Source organism: Anguilla anguilla, chromosome 3 (assembly GCF_013347855.1).
Source record: "Anguilla anguilla isolate fAngAng1 chromosome 3, fAngAng1.pri, whole genome shotgun sequence".
Classification (NCBI taxonomy): Eukaryota; Metazoa; Chordata; class Actinopteri; order Anguilliformes; family Anguillidae; genus Anguilla; species Anguilla anguilla.
The window spans coordinates 40,718,481-40,738,616 of NC_049203.1; the positions used below are offsets into that span (position 1 = coordinate 40,718,481).

Genomic DNA, 20,136 nt, shown 5'->3' on the forward strand with positions numbered 1-20,136 from the left:
CCCCCCCCCCCCACCCCCACATGCATATACTACAAAGTCAGTTCAGAATTGTGGGATCTCAATTCCTTGGAGATGTATCCTCTGGTGCTGGCTGCAAAAAAGAATTGGCCAGAACTGTGTCCTGTGCTGAAAAAAATTGCTTTGGTGGAAAATTTAAATAACATAGTCTGTTCACTTTGCCTAAACCTTATTACATTAACTTTTGGGCCGCAAGTAAATTACTTCCTGAAAATGCAAGGGTTCGCTCTCCCTTTGAAACACGAGTGCGTGTATATGCGTAGTTTACGGTAGGCCTATATCCACTTGTTTAGGGTAGTTGCCGGGGAAACTCCTCTATCTGCTGAACAGCTTTGATCCTTCTGTCAAGTAGGCTATATATTTTTTACAGTCTCTGGCTATATTGCTTGCTGTCTGCAATCGTCTTACGTCTCCTGCACGGTAAGCCTTAGCTCTCAGAATTTTGAATTTAAATTATTTGGTTGTTCCTTCTTTTTAAATTCAATATACGTAATAGATCACTTATTGCAGAGTAAGCTAGTGCTAATATGGTGAGCAAGAAATGGTAGCAAGTTCAGTGAAACAGTAGGAAGGCGATTCGCTTTACCGTAGGTGTTCAGTTATATTCGCACAATGCTTTCTAAGAATCTGCCTGATCATCTTAATAATAATAATAATAATTATTATTATTATTATTATTTATTATGAAATTTAATAAATTGTACATGATGGATAACTTACACAAAACGAAAGTCTACACTGTCAAATCGGTAACCTACTGATCTTTTTTTTTTAGCGTGTCAAATATTTTACCTAGCATAATGTTTGAACTGAACTGCAGGGTATGGAAAAAACTGCTCTGGACACTGAAGGACTGAAAGCTTCCAGACAGGCGTTAGAATTTCTGGCCAGCATTGGTAAGTGCTTTCCGAAAATAGCAACTGGAAAATAAAATTGAAATCGCACGGTGGACTTGATGTAGTAGCTAGCCTATGCGAAAGCCCACATTGTCCTGATTTTAACAGCGTTAAAATGTGGTTTTGCGACGCTGCTAATAGATTTTGGAAGTAGACAATTAAACAACCTTATCTAATGGCGAGTGCATGACCATCTGGTGTTGATAGTTAAAAAAAAACTTGAACATTCACTGGGCGTACTCTATAGGGTACCGTTTTAAAGTCGTACAGCAGGCGTGATTCAGTGAGTAAGGACCAGTTTTTTATTTTATTTTATTTTAGTATAAGGCCCGAACATGCTATATCTAAAATACAGCATTGATGTTGAACTCAAAATTTTTTGCCTTTGCTCGAAGCCCTGCAGTCTGTACTGATTATTCATAGATGTTTCAATGTAATTTTTACATAATACATATAAATAAAATGGCAATTCTGTTTGTTTATTGCATGAGCTTCATGTCGCCTACTACATAACATTCAAATGAATGCAAATGTTGAGGAGTCTTATCTGCCGTGCTACCTATGTGTGTATTTCATGAATAATTCATGATCTGTATCACAACAGGATGCTTGTTCAGTGTTACTGTTGCCTCGTTTATACTGGTTTTACATAATGTATTGATTAAAACCAAAAAGAATAATACAAATAAAGTACAAAAAATTGTTTTCATTATACTTACAATTGCAAATTATTCTTTTGCAGATTTGAAAGAACTCCAGCAGTGCCTGTTTGCTGACACTTTAGTGACTGTCTCAGACACTGGGAGAGAGCTGGGGGAGTTCACTATCACTGTCCAAAATGCAACCTATGACAATCAGCCATGCTACCATGTGCATGCAAACAGCCATGGCTCCATTGATAACATACCTTGTGGAACCTCAGTCACCGGTAGATACAATGAAGTAGTTTAAATATGAGTATTAATATTTTAACTGGTACTCAGGAAACAGTGGCATTTTTTGTCATAATTGTAAAATTTTGTCAAGTAATGGCAAGATGTTTTGTGTTTTGTGACTTTTTTTTCATTCATCAACAGCTTATGTATCCACAAAACTTGAGACCTTAGAACAGAGCCATCATGAATATGTCACGGTACTTCCCCTACTATTCTGTGCTAGTTTTCCATTCTTGGAATAGCTCACCAATCGTTTAACAGTTTCTCAGTCAATTCAAGACAGCTTGATAATGGTGTATTACTGTTCTAATGAGCTGTGAATGGAGGCTCTTTGTGATAAGCTTTGTACTACCACCTAGTGGCGTATTAATTAAGCACACTCTTCTTGGTTTTAGTATAATTACATTATGATTATTGGACAAATCCTAGCTTGCATACCAGTTCTAACTAGATATTTATGCCAATCATATATAATCAATACATAACCAAGTCATAATTAAATTGTGTGTCCTCAAAATTTAAATACATGTTATATATGGCATGTGTGATGTCTGTATATTGTCATTTCAGCTTCAAGACCATATTTTGGACAGAAAATCTCATATGGTCAGACGTGGTGATCAGCTGCACTTGAATAAAGTTGTGACTCAAAGAGAGGTTAGTGGAGGTTTTTTTTTCACTCCTGCAGTTCTCATATATTCAGCATTTTGAAGACAAACATTGAAAATAGCATTATTCTTAAGTGGGAAGCTGTTTACACGTGTGCCAGTAGTTGATAATCTGAAAATAAGGTTGTCATAAATTCTTAAGGTATTGCTATTTAACTTATGGAATTTAAGTTTCTCTGCACAGTGAATGAAACATTCATTTGTATGATCACTTGAGATTATGTACTGTGAATGCAGTAGTAGCACTATTCCCTTTCAAACATTCTTTCAAGCCTTTGACTTTCTTGCCTCTGAAGTGGCACATCCACTTAAAACAATAATACTCTATGCAGTGGCATGCTTCAAATTCCAGGATGATATCCTGAACACGCCAATTGTAGCCTGGGGCCATGCAGGATGTTTGGGTTGCCTCAGGGTTGACTAGGTGGGCTCGGTTAGTCAGCAGGGTGGCCTTGTTTCTTTTGGACTCCTTTGCCAGTCAGGTGCGTACGTCGGCTGCACGTGAAGTGCAGTCATCTGGCACAATAGCTGGGCGGTTCACCTGGTGGGTTTCAGCGTGAAAAGAAGCAGCGGCAGGCCACACACACCATGGAGGATGCACTTGCTTGTCTGCTCTCTTGGATTGACAGGCAATGTTGCCACAGTACGACAGGCTTAAAGTCAGATCTAGTATTACCAGTTATTATAAAAGTAGAAATGGGCCATAAAACTTTTTTTAAAAGAGTGATCCTTTTTTTTGTCTTTTAATTTTTAGGATGTGAAAAGACAAACCTTCACATTTCCATTAGGTTCTCTTGAGGGCTTTGTGTCGGAGGCCTCCAATCTTCTAATCCAGCGAGTTCTTGCCCAGCGGAAGAGGATTCCAGAGAACATGGTGTTCCTCACGCTGGACACAGAGACTAGGATCACAGTCTCTAGTTATGTGAGTGCTGCTCCCTTCATATGAGCCCCAGAAATTGGGGAAATATTTGAATAAACCACAGAGAAATACTTATATTTTTTATAGGGGGAATGAATTCCTACACCAGATCTTTTTGTTTCTCAGTGCTGTTGATATGCTACATGTCACATGGTTATCAGATGCACTTGTGCCAGGACTATTTTTTTGCCTCCCAATTCATAAATTCTGCCTCTTGATTTACAGCTACACCGCCTGCACTGTGTAGAAGTAGCACCTCAGTTCAAGTGTATGCACTCCTCGTTTGCAGCTGTTTGTCAGGAAGTGACAGTTTTATATGTTATAGGCCACACAGTACTACTGGACACTGTTGATGTAAGGAGAGGCCTTGCATATTGATGGTCACTGGTAGACTGTGGGCACTTGGCACTTAGTTGGGAGGAACTAATAACTGTGGTAACATGAGGAACCCTAGATGATTTTAACCCAAACTGGTTAAATGTAATTTTAAAATGAGTTTCACAATAATTGTAGACATATTTTCCATTTATATCGCTACATATTTCCTTAAGATAACTAGCTTGTTCATGGGTACAATAGCAACCTGTACAGGATTCTGACCTGCTGTTATCAGGATTCACACCTTGTTAGCTAGAAGTGCTAGAAGTTTTATTAAATGACTTGTGTGCGTTACCAGAAGGGACTGGGACAAAAACAGCAGATGGTGGGACAGAAGTGTGTCGAGGTTTTTGGGATCGAGATGACCGTGGATTCCATCGAGGATGTTCCTGCAGCATGGCACTGCTATTTCCTCTCAGATGGGTAAGCAGGGTAATGTGTTTATCTTAAATCTCACAATGTCTCAAAATGGAAACCACATATTAAAAGAACATGCATACTTCGAGGAAGTCAATCAAACTACAAAAGTCAGGATTTAAAACTAGTTTAAATCAAGACCACTTACACTGAAATACAACAGAAGCAATACAATATTTATTGTTCTACGTACTGTATCTGCCAGAGTAGTCTGGCTTGTTTATTTTATTTGAAGAATGACCATAATATGTTTCATACCTGTGTATGTGGCATACGTCTCATAAGCTTTTATTATATTCAAATTCAAAATACTTTGTTAGACCTTTTTATTATTGCTCTGTCAGGAGTCGGAACAACCTCACTGGAAGTCTTGCTCAGTGTTACTGCTCTCTGACAATCAATCAGATCAGACAATTTGGTACAGAGTTCAAATTAAATAATTGTCACTGTGTATGTGTATACATATATATATATATATATATATATATGTGACATTAAAGGAAAACCCTGAATAAATGAGTGGAGAAACATAACAGATGTAGATGCTTCCATACAGTTGTGCTGCATGATACAATTGAGCAATTAACATCCTATAATGCCCTGTGGCATGTATATGCTGAGCAGGCCCAGTTGACCTCGTTTTTGGATCAAGATGGCATGAGGACAATATCTAAGTGACTTTTAAAGAGGGTTCATTATTGGGCACGAATGGCAGGAGCTTTGGTCACACAGTGACTTAAGTGACATTTACATTTAGATCTATGGAAATGGAATCTGTAAATAGGGTTGGAAATTGTGGTCAAAAGCGCACAATTGATGGTCGTCATGCTCGTGCTTTAGTGCAATATGTAAGCAAAATCAGAAGAGCTATCCTGACTCAGATGACTGAGAACTATATAGAGAGGGATATGATAATAGGGTGGCAGTGTATAAACTCCTTATTACAAAGACAAATGCACATTTGAGAGTTCAGTGGTGCAAAAACTATTGGCACTGGTCTACAGAGATGTGGTAAAAAGTAAAATGGTCAGATGAGTCATCCATCACCATATTCTCAACAAGTGGGTGGGTGCATGTGTGCCATACACCAAATGAATGGTACAGGCCTAAATGCATGATCCCTACAGGGAGGAGGTCCGATGGCTGTGTTATGTTGTGGGGGGCATTTTCCTGGCAGATTTCAGTCTACTTGTCCCCTGAGATGGAAGAGTCACTGCAAATAAATACAAAGTTATTCTGAATAATCGTTAAAGACAATATTTAAGTGTAAAATTTCTTCTAGACATCTTGCAAGCCGAGTACAAGTTGGATCTCCGGTGACAATGAGACTCATTCAGCTGCCTGTTCAGATGGGGGGAGGTATGTTTCTATTGAATTTCCATTGGATTGGTTAACTTCATGCATTCACATGTTTTTATTATATAACCTCAGCGAGTACTAGGTAGCTTTATCCTCCATTGTCTAAACGCCTTGCAAACAAATATTAAACCATTTTTAGATGACAAAGGTAGGAAAGCTGTCTTTGAGAAGAAACCTCTAGTGTGGGAAGAGGACATGCAGCTGTGCTCTACATTTCTGGACAGAAAGGTAAAATAAGTGTCACATTGATAAAACTATTTCTTTTTGTTTAATGTAATCTTAAGTGTTTACAGTACAAGTGCAGTATGTTTTCTTTGAATGACAGCTAAAGGGTTAAATTAATTAAATTGTGTCTTTGAGATAGCCACAATCTGTGGCCACTTATAATGTCTTTTCTTTTATGATTTAGGAGGCACTGAAAGCTGATCATGCCTCATATGTCAGACAACACCCAGAGCTGAAAGCCCTGATGGCCGATTTCCTCCAGTTCCTGCTGCTCAGGAAACCTGACGATGTATTTTCCTTCGCCGCAGAATATTTTGCTCCGTTTGCCTCGCAGAGTAATCCAGGAAGCAGATTAAAGTCCTCCAGTTTGATTAACGTGTCTGAAAACTAGGAAATTCTAATTCTATACTATAACTCACATGCAAAATTCAATTCTCTGTGCTCTGGAGGAGAAAGTAAAGGTTTGACTTTAAGGTTTGCAGTTGTTTTTGTGTTCTTTCTTGCAGTTATATTTCATAAATTAAAAACAGATAGAATGGAGATAACGTACGACTTTGTCCTTGTCCTTGTCCTTGTCCTTGATCGGAAACATAATTTTACGTTAGTTAAGTTTGACGATGTGTGATGTGAGATACGTATGGGCCACTGTATGTCCCGTTAAAACTCAATTTCCCATAATACTTTGTTGCTCGTGTTGTCATTTCGGATACGACATAAACGGGAAGACAGCGGCGAGGTAATCTTGTAATTTACGTTGTTATTAAATGTATGTCTCTGAAAGAAACGCTTGAAGTAAACAGTATGTTTCGGTAAATTGCTTAAACAGGAGAGCGTTTGGTAAGTGTATTTAGCTAGCAAGCAGAAGTGGAACGTTGAGAACAGATTGAATTGAACTGCAGTCAACGGAGTTTATCGCTTGCTACGGAACATTGTGTTCACACTAGCAACGTTACTTAATCACTAAGCAGTGTTATTCAAAGCTATGTTGTTGTAATCAACAATAAAGTATGTTGCAAATTATGTCTTGCTGTTTCCTTACGTCTTACTGTGTAGCTATTAATCTCAGTATATCTGCAATAGGTTACACGAAAGACCTTCAGTGCATAACCTGCCACGGACCAGTTTAAACAATGTTGAAAACTGTGATTCTCATCGGAGGCCCACAAAAAGGTAAAATGCATAAACACGAGTATATCACCCGATGAAGTAAAAGTTTCCCCCCGTCCTGATCTGGTAAATGCTGTACACCGGCGGACTGTTATGATGACGTGGCGCTGCTCATATTGTGGGAATGCTAATGGTGGCTGCTAGTTTCAGCTATTGGCAGTTGGGTATTAATCCACCTAAATATCATTCTGAGACTACTGCTATAATTTCGTCCATTCAGTAATTCGTACATTTATTTGGATTATTGTAATTGCTTGTAATAATATTCGGCCTTTGACATGTTGCCAGCGAACTAACTGATGGCGATACCTAGCGAATGTGTTGAACTGATGATAGTTCCTTACCTGTAGGCACACGGTTTCGACCGCTGTCTTTCGAGGTGCCGAAGCCGCTGTTCCCAGTGGCAGGAGTACCGATGCTTCAACATCACATTGAAGCATGTGCAAAGGTGAGTTCATTTATAATATGTGGTTTAAAAAAAAAAAAAAACTACATAAGGTAGATTTACGGTCACACTAAAATGGACATTTGAAAACAATTACGATCTGGTCTACGGTTGAAAGTGACATGATTATTTTAATTTGCGAGGGATTTTTTTAAAATTTACAGGTTGATGAAACTTATGAATGTCCTCCTTACCTAAGTTAATTGTTTTATGAACTTACACATCACATTTGTTCAATATCACAGGGTAAGCACAAAATGGCAAAGTATTTCATTCTGTAAATTATTTTATCTTCAGGTTCCTAATATGAAAGAAATTCTGCTCATTGGGTTTTACCAGCCAAATGAAGAACTCACCAGATTCTTGTCTTGTGCACAACAGGAATTTAAAATCTCCATAAGGTATATCTTTAACTGGTTATTATTAAATTATATTCTTCTGTTTATTGTGAATTATTTTGTGTGTAATTGTCTAATGGAGCTCAATACAGTGACTGGAGGATTGTGAGTGTTAATAATTTTGTCGACATAGCTTTTGTGCTTTTTGTGCTGTTATGTAGTCCATTTGACACATCTTAGGGTGTCAGGAAATGATCGAACGGTTAGCCTACCTTTACTTAAGCTTTTAATTTTGTTTCAAGTATTGAACGATAAGATTGCATGGATTTCCTTTTTTCTTGTACATATTCTGAATGACTGAAATAAGACCCAGATAGCTGCTTTACAGATAATGTGTAGGATCTAATATGTGAGCAGTGCAGCTTACAGGAAAATGGTATCTCCCATAATGGACTGCATCCTGACTGGTTTTGTAGGTACCTTCAGGAGTATGCAGCTCTGAGCACGGGAGGGGGCATTTACCATTTTAGAGACCAGATCCTGTCCGGAGGCCCAGAGGCCTTCTTCGTCATGAATGCAGATGTTTGCTCAGAGTTTCCTCTGCCAGACATGCTGGACTTCCAGAAAGAACATGGTGACACACATAGCTTTGTCATCCTTGGGACAACGGTGAGGAGATGTTCACAGGGGTCTGAGGATATGAGAGGTGACCCAGCAGGGCCAGTTGCAGCTGAGAGGTGACCAGTCAGAGCCAGGTGCAGCTTAGGGGTGACTAGTTGGGGCCAGACACAGCACTGTTAAGGGTCAGGTGCAAGGTCAGGGTCAGACCAAGCTGGGGTGTGGCTATTCAGTGCTGTAACCAGTGATTTGGCTGTACATCTAGGGGTGGGGCTTATTAGTACTGCTGCTAAGACGTCAGCAAATCATCTGACTGAGACCTCTGCTGTACTTTAAAATTTTGGAATTGTGAGGTTTTTCTGAAATGATTTGCTGCCCCTGAATTAAGGCTATCTGTGTACCACTGTGGTTTACTTTGCCTTGCAAATGACATTTATCTCAATATGTAGGCTAACAGAAAGCAGTCCATGAACTACGGCTGCATTGTGGAAAACCAGCAAACAAATGAGGTACCATAAATCTGTGTTTGCATCCTCATGCCTTAGACTGTCACAGAGAAATCACTCAGAAATATGAAATTAAATATGTATTTTGTGTTATTCAGGTACTGCATTACGTGGAAAAGCCTAGCACGTTCGTCAGTGATATAATCAACTGTGGGATTTACCTGTTCACACCAGAAATCTTCCAGCACATCGGGATGGTGTTCCAGAAGAATCAGCAAGACATGCTCCTGTGAGTGGGAGGAGTCCTGCTGGGAGTCTTTGTGTGGGAATACATCTTTTTTGACCATATCCTGCCCCTCAGTTCTATTCATTTCTCTTTTTTTCCTCCCCCTTTCCTGCCATCATTCTGTTTCCTGTTCCCCATCACCAGATATCCCTACGAGGGGTAAGTCTGCACGCAAAGGTTCCATGCTGTGGGTAGATATGAACCCACACTGCCCTGCACATAGGCCCTGTAGCTTGTTGTCTGTGTCTTTAAATAGTGACACTTTTTTTTAAAGCATGGATCGTGGGCACAAATATGCAGCTTTTGGGAGAGATTACAGTCTGACTTCCTTTTTCCAAGCTGCTGTTTGTTTGTTCATGTGATTAGTTTCTGTGATTGGCAATTTTCTCACACTATTGCCAAAAATAATTTAAGGCAGGGGTGTCAGACTGGTTAAAGACTAGTCTACACACATTTTCCCAAAGCTGAAGGACATGTCTAGACTGGAAAAAATCAGTCATGTAATTTGTATCTATCTAGGTAGTTTGATTAAATGCATGTTCCACAAATGATATTGGACTAAACAGGAAAATCTGATTGAATGTGCATTTGTATCCAGATTTATTCATCACTGTAGGTTGTGTATGAGAGATCTGGGACATTTTTACATACAGGCACATGGTCTCTGATGATAGTGTAAAGCAAAATTTTATCATGTAGTAAGCGGTTCTGTCAAGATAATATAGGGATGTTGGGATGACTACTGTCATTGCTAACATTGAAAGTGTAACATTCTCTAATTTGACAATAAAAAATAGAATGCTACAGCATGAGCCGGTTAAGAGGAAATGTTACATTAGTTTATTTAGATTATTGGCATGCTAGTTAATTATACAACATAAATTCAATCTGTTTTTGCTACTTGCCCCTCATAGATACAGTCCATAAGTGTTCAGTTTGCCCTCAAAAAAACCTCTCCTGAACCTAATCATTCTATATGCCCTTCTCTCCAAAATTAACATTTTCTCAGAAATTTTAAGTGCTTCCCTCTTTTCATTTTCCACACATTCCTTTTCTATGTACAAGTGAAAAAAGTAGAATCACAGGTGTTATTTTTGTCTGAATCTGGCTGTAAAATATTGCATATAGCTTGGTGTGGGTGGAGCATTTCACAGATGGCTTGGTGTGGGTGGAGCATCTTGCAGATAACATGGTGTTGGCAGAACATCTTGCAGATGACTCAAAGTTGGCAGAACATCTTGCATATACCAGTGTGGGTGGAGCATCTTGCAGACAGCTTGGTGTGGGTGGAGCATCTTGCAGGCAGCTTGGTGTGGGTGGAGCATCATACAGATAGGTCAGTGTGAGATCTTGCAGTTGGATCAGGAATCTAATTTTTCAGGGGTTAGGCTGGGCTAGCTCACGGTCCTGAGCAAAAGTTCAGTCCTTACCATTTTACCATTTTTGTGAGTTGGCAAATTTGAACCAGCTAGCTAGTAAACGGTGAGAAGCTAGTTACAATTTACCACCGAAGTAACATACGACTAAAGACTCGTTGATTCAGTTAAGGGATACTAAGGCAAAGGGAGTGTTTTTATCTGACTATGTGGACTGATATTGATGAATAGATAAATAGTTTTTAAATAAATGTAGTTCACAAACTTGAATGTAAGCTTTAGTTAAAAAAAAAAAAAACCAAAAACATGTCATATACCCCCTACTAACTAGTTGTCTAAGTCCTAAGCTAAAATGCAATTCATAAATCTTACTTGCTTAGCTGACACCTTAGTGAACAACTGTGAGTATGTCATTGTTGCATATTAAAAACTGTAATTTCCTTTTTATAGGGATAACAGGAGCATTGGCTTGGTGACAAGCTACGTAGCAAGTCAAATACCATAGCATGTTTTTCTGGCGAAATGGCTAGCTGTGTGTCTGAACAACACATTACATACCTTTGCAAAGAAAATATGTTTTATCCTCACAATTTCCTAAAATCAGCTTGGATAACTGGCAATTGCTTTGCTTAATCTCATTGTCATTACAGTAGGCTTCTATATGTTCACCTTGGGTTTGTCGTGTAATGTAAGCAGCCATTCTTGTTTAGGGAAGATGGTGGCATTCTGAGTCCCTGTGCTGATAGTCTAGTGGAAATAGGCTTAGTGGGAGTAGAGCATCTTGTTGACAGCTCAGTGTGAACTGCTGAGGCATACATCTAAAGCTGTGATAAGAATAATGGCCTTGGTTTATTGGTGATGAAGGGTTGGCTGGAGGCAAGAGGCTTCACAGTCACAGTTGTTCAGTTTACAAACTGATTTACAATAATCAACTGGCAAGCACGCTGTATAAGCAAATGCACATTCCATCACTAAACCTCGGGGTTCACCTTTGGCTTAAAGCAGGGCTTCCCCAACAGGATTTTGGGGCTTCCTTGTGTATTCTAGTCTTAGTTCGGGTCAATCTCGTGATCAGTTAAGCTTCCACAGTTTTAAACACGTATCTACATTATTTAAAAAGTAGTGTAGTTTAGACTTAATCTTGGCAAATTAATTAATTCTCTATTACATTACATTCACAGTAGACGCTTATACAGAACACCTTTCAAAAGTGAAGAAGGCCCATTTATAATCAAGAACTGTAAAATTAGCAAAACAGTGCAACATTTGGTGTTTTAGACAAAAGTAATTACCACTACACAGCCAACCTATCTTTACACGGCTATACCTACGATGTTACTATCCCAAAAGGAAATTCTAGAATTAAGATCTAGCTGAAGAGGGACAGAGGAGTCATGCTGAAGTCTGAAGAGCTGGGTCTTCAGTTTACAACAAGATGCGTAGGGCAAATTCCATCACTGAAGAGCCCAGTCAGTAGATGTGACCAGAAGTTCACGTACACGACGGTGGAGGGGCTTGGCACCCGCCCAAATGTGGAATTATTAGAAGGCTCCCAGTCAGTGTTTGGGAATCCCTGCTTAAATTCCACCATGGGGAATCTTCACAATATGCACATTGTTCATGGGAGCTGGTCTTGTTTTCAAAAGCTTGGGCTCGATGTGTTTTCGGACTGACTGGAGTGCTGACATCACTCTCCTCTGCACACAGAGAGGAGCAGACCAATGGCTGGCAGCGGGCGGAGGTGATCCGGCTAGAGCAGGACATCTTCACAGCGTTGGCAGGACAAGGCAAGCTCTACGTCTACAAAACCCATCGCTTCTGGAGCCAGATCAAGTCGGCCGGGTGAGTAGATATCTCCCTCGTTCTTCCCTCCTCCTTCACTCTCCCTCATCCTCCATTTTTCTCTCCTGGCTGATCGCTAGTCTTCTCTACACAGGCACATGTCTTCAACTCAATGAAAGACTTAACCCTGTTAATCTTGGGTTTCAAGTAACTGTCTTTTTGAATGTTTTAACAGATCAGCCATATATGCCAGTCGCTTGTACCTAAACCAGTACCACAAGACTCATCCAGAAAGACTGGCCACAAATGAAGAAGGAGGGCCAAAAATAAGTGGTAATTATTTAGTGCATAAAGCGAGGCTGGTGTGTAAAACAAGCAGTAATAATCCAGTGTGACAGGCTATGCCAGAGTTAAGTCAATGTCTAAAGTCATTGCAATTGTAAGTCCAGGCATGCTCATCATAAATCCCATTTTGTCGCTGTGATTTGTATTCATTTATTTAAAAAATGTAATTATGTCTGTATACCGTACTGTATATTTCAACCCACATTTCCTCATTGGGAACCAAATAATCTCATTTTCAATCACAGGCTAAAACTGCACAGACATTTATGGTTATTATCGACAGTCAGTGATCATTGAGTATATCATTGAGTCATTTTTGGCACTGATTAAACTCCATAATGCTTACACACTATAAAAAATAAAGGGTAAATAATGGGTCTGTAAGGGTATGCTTGGAATAATCCGTGTAAATTAGTCAATTTGTGAGTATATGCTGGTATAGAATAAGTGTCAGTTACTCCATTTGTAGGGATATGCTGGTACAGTGAGCTCTAATTTGCTTGGGACAAATACATTTTTTTCTTGATTTGGCTCTGTACTTCACATTGATTTTATCTAATCAAACAATTCACACATTGTTAAAGTGCAGATTCTCAGTTTTTATTAAAAGGTATTTTATATGTTTTGGTTGCACCATGTAGAAATTGCAGCACTTTTACTACATAGCCCTCCCCATTTCAGGGCATCATAATGTTTGGGATAAATGACTTCACAGGTGTTTCCGATTAGTCGGGTGTGTTCACTTTCTTCTTTAGTGCAGGTATAAGAGAGCGTTCAGTACCTAGTCTTGATTCTAGGCTTTTGATTGCCTTTGACATCTGTTATTGGCATTTGTTAACACAAGGTCCAGAGCTGTGCCAATTAAAGTCAAGGAAGCCGTTATGAGTCTGAGAAATAAGAGAAGAGTCAGAGAGGCTTACTAAACCAAACCCTTGGCTTACCAAAATAAACTTTTTGGAACATCATTGAGAAGAAAGAGAGCGCTGGTGAGCTTAATAATGGCAAAGGGCCTGGTAGGGCAAGGAAGACATCTACAGTTGATGACTATAGAAGAATTTCCACTGAAGACTTCACAAGCAGAACAACAGAGGCTACGCTGCAAAATGCAAACTGCTAGTTAGCCAGTAAAACAGGATGGCCAAGTTACAGTTTAAGAAGTACCTAAAAGAGCCTGCAGAGTTCTGAAAAAAAGGTCTTGTGGACAGATGACCAAGATCCACTTGTATCTGGGTGATGGCAAGAGCAAAGTCTGGAGGCCAAAAGGATCTTCCCAAGATCCTAAGTAACCCCCCCCCCCATCTCTGAAACATGTTGGTGGGGGTTTGGGTTTGTATGGTAAATGGTAAATGGACTGCATTTATATAGCGCTTTTATCCAAAGCGCTTTACAATTGATGCCTCTCATTCACCAGAGCAGTTAGGGGTTAGGTGTTAGGTGTCTTGCTCAAGGACACTTCGACATGCCCACGGCGGGGTTTGAACCGGCAACCCTCCGACTGCCAGACAATCGGTCTTACCTCCTGAGCTATGTCGCCCCATATGGCTGCCACGGGTACTACATTGATGATGTAACTGCTCATAGCAGCAGCAGAATGAATTTTGAAATGCACACAGTCATCTTATCTGCTCAAGTTCAAGTAAATAATTCCAGACTCTGGATGGTGCTTCATCCTACTACAAGACAACAAACTCGAACATACTGCAAAGGCAACAAAGGCATTTTTCAAGGCCAAAAAAATTCTTGACAGGCCAAGTCATTCACCTGATCTGAATGTAATTGACAATCTGTTTCATATGCTGAAGAGAAAACCTGAGGCAACTAATCCCCAAAACAAGCAGGAGCTAAAAATGGTTACAGTGCAGGCCTGGCTGAGCATCACCAGAGAAGATACTCATCACCTGATGTTTATGGGTCTGACTTCAAGCAGTCATTGCATGAAAAGGATATGCGAGAAAGTACTAAACATGAATACTTTTATTTGCATAACATTAATATGTCCAAAATGTTATGATGCCCTGAAATGGAAAGTATGTATAAAACTGGCTGTAATTTCTACATGGTGAAACTAAAATTTATAAAATACCATTTAATAAAAGCTGAGAATCCGCACGATAACCACGTGTGAATTCTTTTATTAAAAAAATTTTCATTTTGTGTAGTATTGCCAAATTTTTCTCCCAAACATTTTGGAGCTAACTGTATATAAAATAAGGGGCAATTCAGTGTTTATGGATATGTTTCCTTGTCTTTGATAATGATGTACATGAAAAACATTGTTGTGGTTACAAAATGTTTTCTTCCTAGGAAATGTATACATTCATCCGACAGCCAATATTGATCCTACTGCCGTGGTAAGTAGTTAGAGTAATTGATATGTAACATTATAGCTGAGAATCAATATCACAACTCAGTCTCACTGCCTGATTGTTTTTGCAGTTAGGTCCCAACGTCTCCATTGGAACAGGGGTGACTATAGGGGCTGGGGTCCGGGTGAGAGAATCCATTATCCTTCATGGAGCCACACTACAGGCAAGTCATGTTCTGTCAAAACTACTTGATATTGCTCATGAGACTGTTTCAAAATTGAGTGCCACTATTCATTTCACAGTGCCAGATTCAATTTGTTTCTCTTTTTTGGAGGAATACCACAATTTACAACATTACAACTAATTTACTTAGTGGAAGGATTTCAGCCATTCTAAAGCGCGGGAATACACCAAGCCAACAATCATTCAACAACAGCATCAGCCAAGCGCCAGGGTATAGTCAGGGTACAGGTGTGTGTGTGTTGTCGTCTGTGGTCAGCCCTTGCAGAGAGCACCTGGACCTGTCGTCCAGATTTTTAAAAAACTAATCGGGACACCGTCAGTCAGCACATCTATCCAATCAGCGTACAGTAGAGTTTTGATGTGTGAGAAGGAGCATGGGATGGAAGTGGAAGACAACAACAAAAGGCTGGTGTCTCTGCTGCAGCACTTTCAAAACACACAAGTAACATTATAATTAACATAACTTATGACTAGGGCCACCAAGTTTGTCTTGGTGTATTCCTGGCTTAAGAGGTTCCAATTATATGATTGCTGTTGGAAAGCATTTCTCCTTAATAGCCACAGTAGAATTGGTACGCTATATGACCAAAATTATCTGGAGACCCTTTGGTCTGGGGCTGTTTTTCATCGTTAGGGCTAGGCCCCTTAGTTCCATTGAAGCATATCGTAATGCTACAGCATACAATCACATTCTAAACGATTCTGCGCTTCCCCAACGCAGAATTTCCTATTTCAGCATGACAGTGCCCCCGGGTGCATCGCAAGATCCATATAGAAAAGGTTTTGTCAGTAACGGTGTAGAATAACTTGACTGGCCTGCATAAGAGCCCTGACCTCAACCCTTTCCAACAACTTTTGGATCAATTGGAAAGCCAACTGCGAGCCAGGCCTAATTGTCCAATTTGTGCCCAACTTCACTAATGCTCTTCTGGCTGAATGGAAACAAATCCCTGCAGCAATGCTTATAAATCTGGTATAAAGCCTTCCCAAAAGAGTGGAGGTTGTTATCGCAGCAAAGGGTGAAACTAATGGCCATAATTTTGGATGGGATATTTGATTTTAGGTGTCCACATACTTTTGGCCGTGTAGTGTAACTTTAGGAAGCATTTAATTCCAAGCTTACCTATTTGAGTTCTAAACTCCAGTATATTGACCTGCATGTTGATAAGTTTAAAAATGTTATATTATTCTTCTTTGATGACTGGACATACCGAAATCATGAACCAAATTGAATGAATCAACTTACCAAAATGGTAAATGCAATGCTTATATTTTTTTAATTTCTGTTCTTGATTTTAGGATCACAGTTGTGTGTTGAACAGTATTGTGGGATGGGACAGTACAATCGGCAAGTGGGCAAGAGTGGAAGGGACCCCCAGTGACCCCAACCCTAACGACCCGTATGCCAAAATCGACAGCGAGACTCTGTTCCGAGAAGGGAAACTGACCCCTTCTATAACCATTTTGGGTTAGTCTATTTTCTCCAAATGCATTATTGGATCAAATGGCAGTGATGCCTTAATAATTAAAGTTCGCTTTTTGGAGTTTTTAAATATTTTAAATTTTTGCTGTATGTTTTAAACCTTTTAACACAGTTTTCATTTCTATTTTTTTTTTCAGGTTGTAATGTGAATATACCATCAGAAGTGATTATACTCAACTCCATTGTCCTCCCACATAAAGACCTTAACCGAAGCTTCAAGAATCAAATTATACTGTAGTTCATTTTGTGCACGCTGCAACAGTATTCATTTAAACTGTGACAAAAATGAAGGACGCAGTAGAATATTCACAAAGCCTGGCATTTAATTTTAATATCTGTTCTGTAAATGGTAAATGGGCAAAAGAATATTAAAGAAAGTATATATGGAGTCCTATATTCCAGACAGGCCAGCATTTTGATTAGAAATATTCTTTTGCTATGTTGACTTCATTCAAATCTCATGAAGACGTACTGCATTAGAATCACTTTGTGGATGACAGTGGAAATGACTCATTTGATTCCATTTGAAATCGTGATGCTCTTGTCTCATCGTGTTATCATGCCATTGCTTTGCAATTAACCTGCGACTGACTGGTAAATAGCACTCCCTGTCAGTGTGAGTCGTTACTGAAACTGCTGAAAAACAGTTAAATGAATACCCCCTCAATGTAGCTGCTTTGGGTGTTTATGTGGGGTTATTGATGTGGAGTGTTTGAAGGCAGATTGTAATTTAGATATTCACTGTTATTTTTCATGAGGTGTTCTTTTAGAAGAATGGTACTGCTTTCAGGGATAATGATGGTGGATTGTTGTATAGTAGCTTTTATCACTTCGGAGAAGCCCAAACTGCTTTCCTGTGAACGGGGCAGGGGATTCACATCACACCAACACCTTGAGTGTTTATGCCTGCCTATGTACTCAAACTTAAATTTGACCAATAACATATACATATGTTGCATAAAATGATTGTCTGCAACATGTTGGATAGGTGCCATTGTTTTTGAAATTTTGGATTTGTGTGTATGTGTATACAAATGTGCACACAAGCATATCATTTCATTGATCACCAACATGACGTACATTTCTTGAATCCACACTGGATACCATTACTACCACTACAACAACAGCAGCAGCAACTACAATAATTAAATCATTGCATTGCAGTTAATGGCAAGGATTTTGGTTCTACTTTCTTTTTTAAATAGTACGTGGTTAGCCTTCAAGATCAAATGAGATGAATCCACTGTCCCTGCAATAAAAAGAAATTTGCTCTGGCTCATGAACAATTGTACAGATATTTGTACAGAACAAATAAAGCTGCATAAACTGTATACATAATTACTTGAAATGTATCTGATCAAGCACTACAAACAACTGGAAATTTGGTACTGAAATTATACAAGTCTAAATTATTTAACATCACAATTCTAATTAAAATTTTTTGTCTCTGAAAGTCCTTGCCATATTCCTGTAAAAATACATTTATGAAATGTATGATTTCAGAAAATATGGATGTTCCTCAGTTTCTGCGGGTTTGTTATTCTTGTTGTGAACACTTTTGGCTTTTTTTTTTACTTCAATTGCTGAGCCCAGTAGAAGAAATAGATTCAGCCTGAAAATATATATGGAGGCTATCTTTTTTGTTGCAGTTGCAGCAGCAAGGGTTTGAGCTATATTTTAAGCAGTATATCTGTATGAACTCGTGGCAGTATATCTTTGGTGGAGGGACTTGCATGGGGCCAGGGTCCTGATGTGAACATCTCTGAATGATAAACAACCTTGCTGTATCAATCTTTCACAGCCAAGTAAGATTTAAACTCACAACCGTCAAGAAGAGTCAATGAATAATGTAATGCTGGCAGAGTGATGTCACTGTTTGTGAAATAACCAGTATGTGACATTAATGACTTCCAGGTTCAGTCCTCAGTTTTTTTTTGCTATTCTAACAGCAAGTTTTAAGGGCACAGATGCCTTTTCTCTGAAGAATTATTTGCAGTTTACATAACAGTTATCAATTGTGTATTTGGAAAATGTATTTAAGTTTTTGTAAAAACAAGTCACAAAGTTTCCCAACACCCCCAGGGAAGGTGACCAGCAGGTTAGCGCCATTCTGATGTTCTAATGGTTATTTACAAAGAAAAATGGACATGCAACATAACGTTAATCTGTAACACTTAATGAGTTTACCGGTGTCTAGAGGTCTACAGGAGAAATTAAGCGCTACTTTTCCACGAGAAAGTCAATCAACTCCTTTAATGGAAGTGCAAAACTTCTGTGTGCATTGTTCCAGAATTATCCTACAAATGCTTGATCAGGTTTAGATTTGGAAACTTAAGAAGGCCCTGAAATATGGATATAGTCAGTACATGCTCCTTAACACATGTACTGTAGATTGGGACACTGTCATCTTGAAGACACCCTCTCGTTTCAGGAAGGAAATAATTGATGCGGCAGGGAGAGATGATGATCACTCCCTACCAATGGGCCAGGAGCACAATTAATGATTGACATTGACCTTACCTTCTAAAGGAATTCATGTGCACAAACCACATCAGAAAAATGCATCCTGCACCATTAAGTAGCCACACGGTTGGAACAGTGGGTGGCAGTGTAGTGCAATGGGTAAGAAGCTTGTCTTGTGACTGAAAGGTCACAGATTTGATTCCCAAACTGCCATAGTTCCCTTGAGCAAGGTACTTAACCTGCATTGTTACAGTATATATCCAGCTGTATAAATAGATGCAATGTAAATGCTAAGTAAAAGTTGTGTAAGTCGCTCTGGATAAGAGCATCTGATAAATGCCTGTAACGTAATGGACAACAGCCTTACTGTTGGAACATATGTTTTTACACTATCTTTACATACTGTGTCCAACAAAATACTTTCCCTGGGTTTTACATTGTATTAAAAGCACTACAGGGGCCTTTTAAAAGTGATGCAGTAAGATGTCAGCTCACTGCAGAACATGCATACTATTGTGATGAGACATTGAACCTTTTCTCAAAGGCACACTTCCATTTGTTGTTGAAAAAGGACCTATTGTGCCCTGGAGAGAGAATGCATTTTGCAGCAGTTTGAAACAGATTTACTCAGTATAATTCAGGGCATGCCAGCTCGTCCTGATTGCTCCTAAATTTACTATTTTTCCAGAGCTGAAGAAAGAGGGACAGCTTTGAAATTAATATGCCGAAACATGATGTAAATCATGTTGGAAGATAAACCTTAATTGATTTACAGCCATCAGGGAATAGTCTGATATCACAGGGAAAGGGAAATAAGCAGCTGCCCTAAGAGGTTGATGTTAACAAAATACATTTTCTGCCTCGGGCACAACAAAAGCATTAGGAACTCATCCATCAGTGAAAGCTGTCATTTATACCAAGAACGTGCCGCTCCCTGCTGATGCGTGCATGGTATGTGCACAATCACTGGCATAAACAGTGGATATTTTTAAGAAACATTTGCAGCACTTTCATGCAAGTTTT

The 20,136-nt window shown here is 39.2% G+C and overlaps 2 protein-coding genes across 5 annotated transcripts; both read left to right on the forward strand.

Annotated features, from left to right (window-relative positions):
- Positions 1-35: 35 nt before the first annotated feature.
- Positions 36-6,835, forward strand: catip (ciliogenesis associated TTC17 interacting protein). Of its 2 annotated transcripts, none has more exons than XM_035408036.1 (10): positions 36-438; positions 794-914; positions 1,657-1,842; positions 1,991-2,046; positions 2,420-2,506; positions 3,272-3,439; positions 4,113-4,237; positions 5,514-5,590; positions 5,730-5,818; positions 6,000-6,835. In XM_035408036.1, exons 2-10 carry the CDS (start codon positions 842-844, stop codon positions 6,204-6,206), a joined length of 1,068 nt encoding a protein of 355 aa, XP_035263927.1. In that variant the 5' UTR covers positions 36-438; positions 794-841; the 3' UTR covers positions 6,207-6,835. The 2 variants fall into 2 exon arrangements, with proteins under 2 accessions (XP_035263927.1, XP_035263926.1); XM_035408035.1 differs by having other exon boundaries at positions 37-438; positions 839-914.
- Positions 6,401-17,988, forward strand: gmppaa (GDP-mannose pyrophosphorylase Aa). Of its 3 annotated transcripts, none has more exons than XM_035408029.1 (14): positions 6,401-6,652; positions 6,896-6,985; positions 7,333-7,430; positions 7,725-7,828; positions 8,242-8,434; positions 8,833-8,892; positions 8,988-9,118; positions 9,260-9,274; positions 12,199-12,333; positions 12,509-12,606; positions 14,923-14,969; positions 15,055-15,147; positions 16,467-16,635; positions 16,788-17,988. In XM_035408029.1, exons 2-14 carry the CDS (start codon positions 6,946-6,948, stop codon positions 16,886-16,888), a joined length of 1,284 nt encoding a protein of 427 aa, XP_035263920.1. In that variant the 5' UTR covers positions 6,401-6,652; positions 6,896-6,945; the 3' UTR covers positions 16,889-17,988. The 3 variants fall into 3 exon arrangements, with proteins under 3 accessions (XP_035263920.1, XP_035263918.1, XP_035263921.1); XM_035408027.1 differs by having other exon boundaries at positions 6,406-6,551; XM_035408030.1 differs by lacking the exon at positions 9,260-9,274 and having other exon boundaries at positions 6,409-6,551.
- Positions 17,989-20,136: the final 2,148 nt, after the last annotated feature.

Coding starts and splice junctions, on each gene's coding strand:
- catip (XM_035408036.1), top strand. CDS start 842: ATGGAAAAAACTGCTCTGGACACTGAAGGACTGAAAGCTTCCAGACAG. Junction 2,507..3,271: donor AAGTTGTGACTCAAAGAGAG/GTTAGTGGAGGT, acceptor TTTAATTTTTAG/GATGTGAAAAGACAAACCTT. Junction 5,819..5,999: donor CTACATTTCTGGACAGAAAG/GTAAAATAAGTG, acceptor TTTATGATTTAG/GAGGCACTGAAAGCTGATCA.
- gmppaa (XM_035408029.1), top strand. CDS start 6,946: ATGTTGAAAACTGTGATTCTCATCGGAGGCCCACAAAAAG. Junction 7,829..8,241: donor GAATTTAAAATCTCCATAAG/GTATATCTTTAA, acceptor CTGGTTTTGTAG/GTACCTTCAGGAGTATGCAG. Junction 8,435..8,832: donor TTGTCATCCTTGGGACAACG/GTGAGGAGATGT, acceptor CTCAATATGTAG/GCTAACAGAAAGCAGTCCAT.